Source organism: Salvelinus alpinus, chromosome 5, assembly GCF_045679555.1.
Source record: "Salvelinus alpinus chromosome 5, SLU_Salpinus.1, whole genome shotgun sequence".
NCBI classification, from domain to species: domain Eukaryota; kingdom Metazoa; phylum Chordata; class Actinopteri; order Salmoniformes; family Salmonidae; genus Salvelinus; species Salvelinus alpinus.
Genome location: NC_092090.1, coordinates 20,158,912 through 20,173,559, shown reverse-complemented (window position 1 = coordinate 20,173,559; position 14,648 = coordinate 20,158,912). Strand labels below are relative to the sequence as shown.

Sequence of the window (14,648 nt, the reverse complement as noted above, 5' to 3'; positions counted from 1 at the left end):
TACTATACGCCTTCTTTTTAGAAGGAGCTGACTATGGGTCCTTTTTATCATTAGTGTGTCAGGTCAGCAGACCATGTGTCTCCCCCTTTCATTAATGTGTCCAATTGTCTTAGGCATATTTCTCTAGTATGTGTCTTATTGGAATTGTCAGACTATATGTCTCTTCTACCATTAGCATCCAGTTGCCTTATGTTACTACTACACATGTAACTTAGATATCTCACTGTCTTTAATATTCCAGCTTGGAGGAACATGTAACTTAGATATCTCACTGTCTTTAATATTCCAGCTTGGAGGAACATGTAACTTAGATATCTCACTGTCTTTAATATTACAGCTTGGAGGAACATGTAGTTTACATGCCCCCAATACATCATACCACATACCTCAGTTTATTACCCAGTATGAGTTCTGCCTGTGGATTATTCCTGATGTGTGGCACAGATGGCACCCTATTCCCTATATAGTGCACTTTATAGGGCTCTGGTCAAAAGTAGAGCACTATATACAGTTGAAGTCAGAAGTTTACATACACCTTAGCTAAATACATTTAAACTCAGTTTTTCACAATTCCTGACATTTAATCTTAGTAAAAATTCCCTGTCTTAGGTCAGTTAGGACCACCCCTTTATTTTAAGAATGTGAAATGTCAGATGCTCTGTAGAGACAATTATTTATTTCAGGTTTTATTTCTTTCATCACATTCCCAGTGGGTCAGAAGTTTACATACACTCAATTAGTATTCGGTAGCATTGCCTTAAAATTGTTTAACTTGGGTCAAACGTTTTGGGTAGCCTTCCACAAGCTTCCCACGATAAGTTGGGTGAATTTTTGCCCATTCCTCCTGACAGAGCTGGTGTAAATGAGTCAGGTTTGTAGGCCTCCTTGCTCACACATGCTTTTTCAGTTCTGCCCACACATTTTCTATGGGATTGAGGTGAGGGCTTTGTGATGGCCACTCCAATACCTTGACTTTGTTGTCCTTAAGCCATTTTGCAACAACTTTTGAAGTATGCTTGGGGTCATTGTCCATTTGGAAGATCCATTTGTGACCAAACTTTAACTTCCTGACTGATGTCTTGAGATGTTGCTTCAATATATCCACATCATTTTCCTCCCTTATGATGCCATTTATTTTGTGAAGTGCACCAGTCCCTCCTGCAGCAAAGCATCCCCACAACATGATGCTGCCACCCCCATGCTTCACAGTTGGGATGGTGTTCTTTGGCTTGCAAGCCTCCCCCGTTTTCTTCCAAAAAATGGCCAAAGAGTTCTATTTTTGTTTGATCAGACCAGAGGACATTTCTCCAAAAAGTACGATCTTTGTCCCCATGTGCAGTTGCAAACCGTGGTCTGGCTTTTTTATGGCGGTTTTGGAGCAGTGGCTTCTTCCTTGCTGAGCGGCCTTTCAGGTTATGTCGATATAGGACTCGTTTTACTGTGGATATAGATACTTTTGTACCTGTTTCCTCCAGCATTTTCACAAGGCCCTATGCTGTTGTTCTGGGATTGATTTGCACTTTTCGCACCAAAGTACGTTCATCTCTAGGAGACAGAACGCATCTCCTTCCTGAGCGGTATGACGGCTCCGTGGTCCCATGGTGTTTATACTTGCGTACTATTGTTTGTACAGATGAACGTGGTACTTTCAGTCGTTTGGAAATTGTTCCCAAGGATGAACCAGTTGTGGAGGTCTACAATTTTTTTTCTGAGGTCTTGGCTGATTTCTTTTGATTTTCCCGTGATGTCAAGCAAAGAGGCACTGAGTTTGAAGGTAGGCCTTGAAATACATCCACAGGTACACCTCCAATAGATTCAAATTATGTCAATTAGCCTATCAGAAGCTTCTAAAGCCATGACAATTTTCTGGAATTTTACAAGCTGTTTAAAGGCACAGTCAACTTAGTGTATGTAAACTTCTGACCCACTAGAATTGTGATACAGTGAATTATATGTGACATAATCTGTATGTAAACAATTGTTGGAAAAATTACTTGTCATGCACAAAGTAGATGTCCTAACCGACTTGCCAAAACTATAGTTTGTTAACAAGAAATGTATGGAGGGGTTGAAAAATGAGATTTCATGACTCCAAGTGTATGTAAACTTCTGACTTCAACTGTGTACTAGGGTCCCAATAGGGAGGCCCAACTAGGTCTGTGTCTTTGTGCAGTGGTTGGACTGGAGACTGGTGCTGTATCACTTCATGGTGATTCTACAGTCACAGTATTGTCCGTTAGGAACACCTACGTGAAATATCAGACACCTTGGGTACACTCAGCAAATCAATACATTTATGAGTAGGATGTCTTCCTCGTTACAATGGCTCTGACACATTCGTGGTACAGAAACACACCCCAAACACTGATTTCTATTTGATAAATGACATGTCGCTCTAGGAAGCCAACAGCGCGTGGCTCCCTCTCTGCTCCTCTCAGATAAGGATTTATTGACTATTCATGTCAAGACTTCAAAGCTGTTTATGACGTCAGCTAGATAAAACATTGGTTTTACAGCCTACTAGCTACTGCATAACTTTCCCCTGTCTTGGTATGTAAGTGTTTTATGGGATAGGTGTGTGTGTGTGTGTGTGTGTGTGTGTGTGTGTGTGTGTGTGTGTGTGTGTGTGTGTGTGTGTGTGTGTGTGTGTGTGTGTGTGTGTGTGTGTGTGTGTGTGTGTGTGTGTGTGTGTGGTACATGTCCACATACATGAATGCAGAGCTGCATGTTGGTGCTGGCATCCAGCTCTCCAGAAACATTCCTAACAGCAGCCTCTCCCCTGGGGGAATATGTATTATTCCCTACATAGTGCACTACTTTTACATCAGGGCTGTCTATATATAGCACTATATAGGGGACAGGGTTCCATTTGGCATGGAGACATGTATTAGTGTTGGTCCTGTAGGGAACAGAGAACATTGATGACTATATCCTATCTGAACACCAAGGGTGGTGAAGGGTCACCTCACACTAACACAATGTGTTGCTGACTGCTCACTGTGTCTCTCCTCCTCCCCCCGTCCTCCCTCTCCTCCTCCCCTCCTCCTCCCCCCCTCCCTCCTCCTCCCTCTCTCTCTAGATGTGTCAGGAGAGGGCAGTCAGAGTGGGGGTCAGTTCCAGGGTCGGCCCAGTGAGGTCTGGTCCCAATGGCAGAACCAGCACCATGGCCAGCAGGGAGGAGAGCCACACTCACACCCTAACCCCTCCCAGACAGAGGTGTTCCAGGTAAGAGACACGCCCTAACCCCTCCCAGACAGAGGTGTTCCAGGTAATACAGAGACACACCCTAACCCCTCCCAGACAGAGGTGTTCCAGGTAACAGAGACACACCCTAACCCCTCCCAGACAGAGGTGTTCCAGGTAACAGAGACACACTCTAACCCCTCCCAGACAGAGGTGTTCCAGTTAAGAGACACACCCTAACCCCTCCCAGACAGAGGTGTTCCAGGTAATACAGAGACACACTCTAACCCCTCCCAGACAGAGGTGTTCCAGGTAACAGAGACACACCCTAACCCCTCCCAGACAGAGGTGTTCCAGGTAATACAGAGACACGTCCTAACCCCTCCCAGACAGAGGTGTTCCAGTTAAGAGACACACCCTAACCCCTCCCAGACAGAGGTGTTCCAGGTAATACAGAGACACGTCCTAACCCCTCCCAGACAGAGGTGTTCCAGTTAAGAGACACACCCTAACCCCTCCCAGACAGCGGTGTTCCAGGTAACAGAGACACACCCTAACCCCTCCCAGACAGAGGTGTTCCAGTTAAGAGACACACCCTAACCCCTCCCAGACAGAGGTGTTCCAGTTAAGAGACACACCCTAACCCCTCCCAGAGAGAGGTGTTCCAGGTAATACAGAGACACGTCCTAACCACTCCCAGACAGCGGTGTTCCAGGGAACAGAGACACACCCTAACCCCTCCCAGACAGAAGTGTTCCAGGTAACACAGAGAGACACTAACTCTTCCAGGTATCATGCACACCAATCCCAAGCTCCAATATCCTACAGTAATCCATGTGTGTGGGAGGCGGGACGAGAGGTCACCTTGGACGCACTGGGCTTCAATGGCTGATTTCCTCTCCTTCCCTGGCCTGAGCCCAGTGTACACAGTGCTGTCTGATATGGCTCCACATGAAAGTCTGTGTCCCTGATCCTGACCTTTCCTCTCTCCCTCCCCGTCTGTCTCTGTAGGACATGTTGCCGATGGCAGGAGACCCAACACAAGGAACAGCCAACTACAACATTGAAGACTTTGCTGATCTGGGCATGTTCCCTCCCTTCTCCGAGTAGAACCCTTTAACATTCTATCAATGGAACACTGCTCTGTTCTTCCACTAGAACCCTCTGATAGTGGAAAAGGAATAGAACACAATGTGCTGGTTCCTTCATGGCTCCCCAACCTCACACACACCCTTTATCACACACACCCTTTATCACACAGTGAATGTCCAGATGCACCCTCTCATAAACACTCTGACACCTCTTTCCTTTACGAGAAGAGAGTTGCTTCTATACAAGACTGGGACATTGCTAGTGGTGTACTGACCTTTTCCTTTGTAATAATGTCTTCATTCACTTAAATGATGCCTGTTCTTTTAACAAAGGCTTGTCAATTTAAAGGTGCAATCTGTAACGTTAATTTCCCCTAGTGGCATCTTGAAGTACTACAAAATATGCCAAGAAGCAGTAAAAAATACAACGCCTAGAAAATTCACCAGTGCAGATTCCCCCCCCCCCCCCTTCCGTTTGCAAACAGTTGCAGAGGCAGGCAGCACTTTTGGGGGGGGAAACAAAAGTTACAGATTGCACCTTTTAAGCTGCCAATATCCACTTTGCACTCCATTTGAAGTCTACTCTGCCAAACTGCTCTGGGCCAAGAGACACTCACCACGCTGATCAATGTTGGTACCATCGATACGTATTATCATACAGTATGTCACTGCTGCTCCTCCCTCAGTATTACATTAAGCTTTATGCTGTAAATTATACCTATATGTAGTGATGTTCATAACACCTAGATAAAACCTATGGAAGTCTAGAAGGATTCTGTGTAGAAAAAATACAAATAAAGATTTCACTCACCGGCAAAAGTCGCTAAGCTACAATGCTTAAGTGCACTTCATCGAAGCTAACCGCTAAAACTCACCAGCTTGCTAAAAAGGGAAAAACCGCCATACCGCCAAAGCAACGCAGTACAGTATATATACTAGTTTAGTGTATCCTTGTGGCTCTCGCTGCTCTACTTTATAACTTTATTATATTATTCTCTTTTCTGATTATTAACAGACTGAATTCTACTTTATAGCGAGGGAACTTTTACATGATAGATTGTGTACCGTGTCTCTGGTTAATGACTGATGGGACAGAATGATAGATTGTGTACCGTGTCTCTGGTTAATGACTGATGGGACAGAATCTACAACTGGAATCCTTTTGCTAAAAAAAAATCTAAAAATGTATGTTTTTGTAAATAATGTGATTTTTATGTTGACTCGTTACTTTTACACAGTATACGTTGTTTTTTGTGTAGGTTTATGTAGGTGTCATCAATGTGTGCAATGTGAGTACATATTTAACTATCGGTATTTAGTTTAGTCTTAATTGTACATTGAGTTTAAGGAACCTGTATAAAATCGTGTAAATGTTACTCATTATTTTTGTTTAACACATTTTTGTGCTTGTGAAAATAAATGTTTATTGGTTACGTGGCTTCTAATCAAAGAAGTGTTTCCGGGCAGATTTTTGTGTCATGGAATATAGTGCAGAAATAATAAACACAAAACCATAAAGTGCAAGAAGAACATTGGAGAACACGGAGGAAACATGGTTTTATTTCTAATTGTTCCAGACAAGTAATAGTGTGCCATTGTTTGAGACACATCCTTGTCCGGTGTTTTTGTAATGGAGACAATCTCCAATCTAGTCTAAAGATTAGATTTACCAAGGGATATGTTAGGTCTGTCTCTACTGTAGGTTTCCATTTCTTGTCAAAACATATAGTCATGAGAAGATGTGTGTGTGTTTATCACTCATTCATTGGAGTCCTCCCGAGCGCTGTCCTAGTGCCAGTAGCAACAGTGTGCCCTTCCTTTCTGGGAGGAATCAGGGTGGATGTGAGGGAGGTGCTGAGTTGGGATCTCTCCCATAGTTCACAGTCTGAAGGTGTGTGGTGATTTCACAGGCATCTCCCTCTGTCTTTCCACACAAGACAAGATGGGTGTGTCTGTTATACTTTAGGTGGATGTGGTGGACTAACCGGGACATCTGCAGAAAGAACATCAAAATGGCTGTTTCAATAGTAAAATGGCTACCTCTTCCTTTCTCTTTCCTTCACGAACACACTGAGATGACTAGATATGAGGCAAAAAAATACAACTTTTAAACACTGCTGAACTTGAAAAAGGAAGTGACACAGTAAGAAAAACCTTTTAATAACCATAAGGTTAATCCCCGAGCTGACAAGGAAAAAATCTGTCGTTCTGCCCCTGAACAAGGCAGTTAACCCACTGTTCCTAGACCGTCACTGTAAATAAGAATTTGTTCTTAACTGACTTGCCTAGTTAAAAAGGTTAAATAAATAAAAAACAATTAAAATGACCAAAAATGCAGTTTACCTTATGCAGAAAGAATGTGTACACCCCTGCCTTTACCATCACCTACAATGGCTAAAATGTGGATCTGGTGCACGAATACAGGTGCAAATGATTAGGAAATCATTAGAGTACCTTGGGAGTGTACAGCCTTCCATAAAGATTAGAAACTTGGTTTGGTCTTAACCATATGGGTGTATGGTAACACATCAGCCAAGATCAAAAGACCTCAGAGGCCCTCCGAAGAAAGATTACTGATGACCATGAGTCTGGGAGGGTTTACAAATCCATTTCGAAGTACATCGTTCCACTGTCCGACAGATCATCTACAAATGGAGAAAATTCCAGACCACTGGCAATCTACCTGGTACAGGTCGTCCCACCAAATTCAGCCCAAGAGCTGACCCGAAAGATCCTCATAGAAGTCTCTAAGAACCACAGGGTAACATCAAGGGATCTACAGGCCTCTCTTGACACAATGTCAAAGTGCATGAGTCAACTGTCAGAAAGAGACTGCACAAACTTGCCCTACATGGGAGGTCAGGAAGGAAGAAGTCTGCTCTCAAAATATAATATCAAGACCAGAGTGACGTTTGCCAGACGACACCTGGGTAAAGACCAAAACTACTGGAACAATGTGCTCTGGACAGATGAGTCAAAGGTGGAGTTGTTTGGCCGCAATTCCAGACGCCATCTTTGGCGAAAACAAAACACTGCCTTTGAACAGAAGAACCTCATACCAACCGTAAAGCATGGAGGCGGTGGAATTATGGTTTATGGCTGCTTTTCTGCCTGAGGGCCTGGCCAACTTGCCATCATTTAGTCAACCATAAATTCCATATTGTACCTGAGAATTCTTGAGGAGAATGTGAGGCCATCTGTCAAGAAGCTGAAGCGAACATGAATCTTGCAACAGAACAATGATCCAAAACACACAAGCAAAGCTACAACAGAATGGCTCAACAAGAACAAATGGAGGGTTATGGAATGGCCGAGTCAAAGCCCAGATCTGAATCCTGACGAAATGCTGTGGGGGAACTTGAAGCGGGATGTGCATGCAAGAAATCCCTCGAACATGACACTGTTAAAGCAGTACTGTAAAGAAGAGTGGGGGGAAATCCTCCCAGTCGATATAAGAGACTGATAGACAGTTACAAGAAACGGCTACATTAAGTTATTTCAGCCAACACCAGCTATTGAAGCTAGGGGTTTACTTTTTTTTTTTTTTACTTATTTAAGATATTTTTTTTATGAATAAATGATTGCAAAGTATAATCTTTCAGTTAAATTATCTTTATCTGTCAGTGTTGAAGTGAAGATTACATATCCATCTGTCCAAATACAAATACTTTCCAGGGGGTGTACTTATTTCCCTGCTGTATTTAGAGTTTGCCAGCTTTACGAACGCATGCGATGCTAGGGTCCTGCGTCCACCATAGTTGCCGAAACTTTGCTTGAAAGAATGGTCTGAGAGGAAAATATTGGAGATGGCACACTGAAAAGGGTTTCAGTGTGAGCGGGTTTTATGGGAGGATTCAATAACACTTCACAGGAGATGGATGTGTGTGTTTTCAGGTGGCTCTAGTGTATTTAACCTACTTGGACCTTGTTCTCCTGACACCATTTTAACTACTCTACTGAATCTGGTTGCTTTCAAAATACACATCCTGACATGTTACTGTACAGCTTGAATGATAGACCCTAGTGTGAAGACAGTTGAACCTTTTGCTCGTTGTGAACAAGCTAGCTTGTTAACGTCATGTACAATGTGTGTCTTGCAAATCGTATCCTAAAGGTGATATTTTCAGGTCTTTTGAAAGCAAAATGTATTTTGGAGAACTGTCACAAACACACCAGGGAACCGCAACAGGGTACTGAATTCATATGTGAAAATGACCTTGAGGGTCTGGAGAGACAAATTTGTGACACAGTGATTTCAAGGTATTCATATCCCTTGACTTATTCAAGCAATCAATCACATTTATTCATAAATCCCTTTTTAAATCAGCATGTCACAAAGTGCTATACAGAAACCCTGCCTAAAACCCCAAACAGCAAGCAATGCAGATGTAGAAGCACGGTCATAAGGAAAAACTCCCTAGGAAGAAACCTAGAGAGGAACCCGACTCGGAGGGTTGGCCAGTCCTCTTCTAGCTGTGCCGGGTGGAGATTATAAGAGTACATGGCCATTTAAGGCAGATTGTTCTTCAAGATGTTTAAATGTTCATAGATGACCAGCAGGGTCAAATAATAATCACAGTGGTTGTAGAGGGTGCAACAGGTCAGTACCTCAGGAGTAAATGTCAGTTGGCTTTTCATAGCCGAGCATTCAGAGATAGACAGCAGGTGCGGGAGAGAAAGTCAAACAGCAGGTCCGGGACAAGGTAGCACATCTGGTGAACAGGTCAGGGTTCCCTAGCTGCAGGCAGAACAGTTGAAACTGGAGCAGCAGCACAACCAGGTGAACTGGGGACAGCCAGGAGTCATCAGACCAGGTAGTCCTGAGGCATGATCCTAGGGCTCAGGTCCTCCGGGAGGGGAGGGAGAATTAGAGGGAGCATACTTAAATTCACACAGGACACCAGATAAGCCAGGAGAATTACACCAGATATAACAGACTGACCCTAGCCCCCCGGCACATAGACTATTGCAGCATAGATTCTGAGATGGGTGGGTCAGGGGACACTGTCGCCCCGTCCGACGATACCCCCGGACAGGGCCAACCAGGCAGGATATAACCCCACCCACTTTGCCAAAGCACAGCCCCCACACCACTAGAGGGATATCTTCAACCACCATCAAACCATCATGGTCACCTAATCATCCCCAGCCTCTCCCCTGTAACTATTCCCCAGGTTGTTGCTGTAAATGAGAACGTGTTCTCAGTCAACTTACCTGGTAAAATAACGGTAAAATAAAATAAACTTACTACCCTGAGACGAGGCTGAGTATAGCCTATGAAGATCTCCACCGCGCGAGTCCGAGGGGGCGCAAAACCGGACTCAACCCACTCAAGTGACGCACCCCTCCTAGAGATGACATGGAAGAGCACTAGTAAGCCAGTCACTCAGCCCCTGTAATAGGGTCAGAGGCAGAGAATCCCAGTGGAGGGACAGCAAGGGCAGTTCGTCGCTCCATTGTGTTGCCGTTCACCTTCGCACCCCTGGGCCAGACTACACTCAATCATAGGACCTACTGAAGAGATGAGTCTTCGGTAAAGACTTAAACATTGAGACTAAGTCTACATCTCTCACATGGATCATTCCATAAAAATTGAGCTCTATAGGAGAAAGCCCTGCCTCCAGCTGTTTGCTCGGAAATTCTGTTTGCTAATTCCACATTTTACAGCCTGAATTCAAAATGGATTATATTTATTTTCCTCACCCATCTACACACAATACCCCATAATGACAAAGTGAAAACATGTTTTTAGAAATGTTTACACATTTATTGAAAATTAAATACAGAAATATGTTATTTACATAAGTATTCCGAACCCAGAGTCAATACATGTTAGAATCACCTTTGGCAGCGATTACAGCTGTGAGTCTTTCTGGGTAAATCATTTTAAACACTATTATTGTACACAGTAAGTACATGCAACTTACGTTAACCAAATGACTCTTGAACGTATTTAGGCTTGACAATACTAAGGGGTTGAATACTTAGACTCAAGACATTTCAGCTTTATTTTGTATTAATTTGTAAAAATGTCTAAAAACATAATTCGACTGACATTAGGGGGTATTGTGTGTAGACCAGTGACAAATCTTAATTGAATCCATTTTAAATTCAGGCTGTAACACCACAAAATGTGTAATAAGTCCAGGGGTAGCCTAGTGGTTAGAGCGTTGGGCCAGTAACCGAAAGGTTGCTAGATTGAATCCCTGAGCTGACAAGGTAAACATCTGTTGTTCTGCCTCTGAACAAGGCAGTTAACCCACTGTTCCTAGGCCGTCATTGTAAATTAGAATGTGTTGTTAACTGACTTGCCTAGTTAAAAAGGTTCAAGATAAATACTTGCTGAGGGAAGTGTAGCTGCACTGTCCTGACTTATATCTGGGGCCTCTTCCCTAGGAAGCCCTGCAATGGTGGCTTGAGTGCAGGATACAAGATGGAAGGCTTCTTTTCTTCAGTCCAGGCCTCCAGGGCCGGACAAATCATTGACTTGAATGGGGACGTTCTATTCCTTCTATTTATATGCATGTAATCCTATCAAATAGGCGAAATCCGGATAGATAACTTCTGAAAAACTGGGCCCAGGTCATCAGAAATACTGCTGAGTTGCATCTTTCTCTCTGTTCAGAGAGTAATTCAAACCTGGCACATCAAGTGGGTGGAATCTTCCACCCACCATTATGAAATTAACTAGCAGGGAGGGGGGGAAGAAAAGCAGTGAAGGCCTGTAACACCAGGCTGGGGTTAACCGTGAGGTTAGCATTAACTCTGAGGGATCCAGGTAGATCCTCACTGAGATTGCAATATCACAGTGTCCGCGGTTCTAGATGACTACACTGGCCACGTTCCAGGCTGACTGCATGCCAGATCTCACAACGACTGGATAGGTGTTTAACATATCAGCTAACCACATTATGTGATATAGCAGTCTGACGTGGCACACAACCATTGTTGATGCAATGCATGTAGTTGGCCTGGAACGTGAACAATACAAACTGAAATCCATGGGCATGACCGTGGTCACGTTCCAGGCTGATTATTGTAGTCATGTTGCACACAGAAACCAATGGTTGTGTGCCACGTCATCAACTGTGCAGTCAAGCATCAGATTGCTATAGCATACCATGTGGTTAGCTGATACAGTATGTTTAACACCTATCAAGGCGTTGTGAAATCTGGCAGCCGACTGCAATGCAATGTAGTCAGCCTGGAACGTGGTCAATAGAGTAGGCCTATCAAAATACAAAGACAATTGATGCAGATAAGGGATATACACAACAAAAAACAAAAAAAATGTGCAGTGGGCTAATTAACCATGCTCAGGTGCTGAGTAATGTTTCCTGAGACCTGAAGACTTGCGTTAGCCCGTTGAGCTAACACGGCCATCGGGGAGCTAACACGACCATGGGGGCGCTAACACGGCCATGGGGGCGCTAACACGGCCATGGGGGCGCTAACACGGCCATGGGGGCGCTAACACGGCCATGGGGGCGCTAACACGGCCATGGGGGCGCTAACACGGCCATGGGGGCGCTAACAAGGCCATGGGGGCGCTAACACGGCCATCGGGGAGCTAACACGGCCATCGGGGAGCTAACACGGCCATCGGGGAGCTAACACGGCCATCGGGGAGCTAACACGGCCATCGGGGAGCTAACACGGCCATCGGGGAGCTAACACGGCCATCGGGGAGCTAACACGGCCATCGGGGAGCTAACACGGCCATCGGGGAGCTAACACGGCCATCGGGGAGCTAACACGGCCATCGGGGAGCTACCACGGCCATCGGGGAGCTACCACGGCCATCGGGGCGCTAACACGGCCATCGGGGAGCTAACACGGCCATCGGGGAGCTAACACGGCCATCGGGGAGCTAACACGGCCATCGTGGAGCTAACACGGCCATCGGGGAGCTAACACGGCCATCGGGGAGCTAACACGGCCATCGGGGAGCTAACACGGCCATCGGGGAGCTAACACGGCCATCGGGGAGCTAACACAGCCATCGGGGAGCTAACACAGCCATCGGGGAGCTAACACAGCCATCGGGGAGCTAACACAGTCTTGTGTCTCTCAGGAGACCTGTGTTTGAACCCTAGTCTTTCACACTTCAATGGGAATTTTACATTGAAAGGGCTTTTTTTGTCCAGGACTAAGCTCAATCTGTATCCGGGAAACCAGACCAAAGTGTATTGTTAATTAGAGTGTGTGGAATGTGTGACCTCCAAAGCACAGCCGAAGCAACACGATTCCCCAAGTAAACAGGTTGTTGGTGTTTTGGAGTTTGTTGCTGTTGTCTGTGCAGAAGAGCGTGATTCAAGCCTGTCAGCACACAGACTGACAGACAAACAGAGACAGACGCAAAACCCAGCCCTGGCAAACACGGCAGATTTCACACACACACACCACGGCGGATTCCAAATCTCATCTCAGTGGTGATTGCAGGGCCTGGAGCAGAGAGCTGTGTGAACGACATGCCTTTCTAAAACACAGCATTAACAATACTTCAGCATGACTCTTTCAAATAAACACCAGGCTACCAGCTATGAGGTTATGACAATCAGGCATGATAGACTGTGGTAGATGCCAGACAAACACCAGTGCATGTAGCTACAGAAAGACCACGCCCCTAGTTAGTTATCTCTCTCAGAAATGTTTCAGAGTTTAGCAGATGTCAGATAGGTATTTACAGGCTAATCTTAGAGCGTGTCATGTCAGGTAGGAATGCAGGCCAGGAGAGCCATTGATAATTGACTACCTGTACATTGAAGACCTCGTAAATAGATTCTGGAGAGGTGTTACCAAGTGAGCTTGCCAGCGTGCTTGCGGTGTGTGTGAATTGTATATTCTGCAGGGTACTTTTCTACATTCCTCTCACTGTCAGATTACAACCTTGCTAAAAAAACATTTCCTTTTCCAGAGGGGAGTGTTTTCCAATGCTAGTCCTGTGGTGTCGTAGTCGGGGAAAAACACCTTAGAGCAGTATTTGCCAAACTCCATCCTAAGGACCCCAAGGGCTGCATATTTAGATTTTTGCCTTAGCACTACACAGCTGATTCAAATAATCAAAGCTTGATGATTAGTTGATTAGTTGAATCAGCTGTCTAGTGCTAGGGCAAAACCAAAACACAGGGGGTGTGTGGGGCCCAGAACCAAGTTTGGGAAACCCTGCCGTAGGACATCAATTATAACTGATGTTACCCACTTCTATACATCAGCCACATTGTAGTGTTTCATGGTTGAGTGCTTTTACAGCACAGGTACATGAATATGATGGTTTCCTACCACACACACTGAGGGGCAGGAAGGAAAGGGCGCTCATTGGCTAGGAGCTTTACCCGCAGGCAGAATGTGTGACTTTGTTTCCTTGTCATATCTCTCACAGGAAGAGAGGCTTTAAAGAACAATTCTTTGGGGATGAACGGAATGAATTAGATTCTGCTTGTTTCATATTTCTCTCGATCTCACGTCGAGAGCCAGAGGCAGATTCTGGAGTCTTTTATGTATTTTTCTGTGCATTCAACTGTTAAAGGTTCTACAGTGTATTTAATATGATGCCTAAAGCATTTCACTGCTGTCTTATTCAGGTGTTTGTAGCTTCAGGACATTAAAACTAGTACCATTAGTAACATACTTGTGTACTTTATCCAATCAGTGTAACACCTTACCAGCAGCTAGGCTACTAGCTGAAGGCTGAATACAACAATCTGCTGAAGTCACCAATGACCATTTGCCTAAGTAAATAAATATAATTTGTCATTTTAACGTCAATTGGATGATTTACACTAAAGGTTATTGAGTTAAACTCATTCATTTAAAGTCAAACCTCTGTCTTTTAACCCCAGGGGAGTGAGGTTGCTGAAAGCAGGAATCCTCCCCCGGCCTTCTATCCTGATCGGCCCAGGCCCCGGCTGGACTGAACCCAAGGAGGAGGTATGCAGGGCTGGTGTCTGCCAGGGGCCTTCTGGGGGTCAAATCTCCTCCAGCTGGGAGCCTATCAGTGTGGGAAACCGTGGGGGTCAAATATGTGCGTGATTGCATGTCAAATCAAAGTTTATGGGTCACGTACAGAGATTCCCAGATGTTTTCTCAGGTGCACTGAAATGCTTGTGTTTCTAGTTCCAACAGTGCAGTTATAATACCTAGCAATACAAAACAATAAACACATAATCCATAAAGTAAGAATAAAGAAATTAAGAAATATCAGAACGAACAATGTCAGTCTGGAATATATACACACACAACCAAAAGTATGGGGACACCCGCTCGTCGAACACATTCTCATTTAAACCACTCCAGCCGATGCTTGGCAATGCACATGGTGATCTTAGGCTACTTGGCCATGGAAACCCATTTCATGAAGCTCCCGATGAACAG

The 14,648-nt window shown here is 44.7% G+C and overlaps 1 protein-coding gene across 1 annotated transcript in view; it reads left to right on the top strand.

The window, feature by feature from the left end:
• Window positions 1-5,707, top strand: part of LOC139575669 (aryl hydrocarbon receptor nuclear translocator 2-like) — a 68,566-nt gene extending 62,859 nt beyond the window's left edge. The window contains exons 13-14 of the mRNA XM_071400862.1: window positions 3,080-3,225; window positions 4,195-5,707. Of these exons, the coding sequence (XP_071256963.1) occupies window positions 3,080-3,225; window positions 4,195-4,293 (245 nt within the window). The 3' untranslated portion in view covers window positions 4,294-5,707. The remainder of the gene's footprint in view (window positions 1-3,079; window positions 3,226-4,194) is intronic.
• Window positions 5,708-14,648: the final 8,941 nt, after the last annotated feature.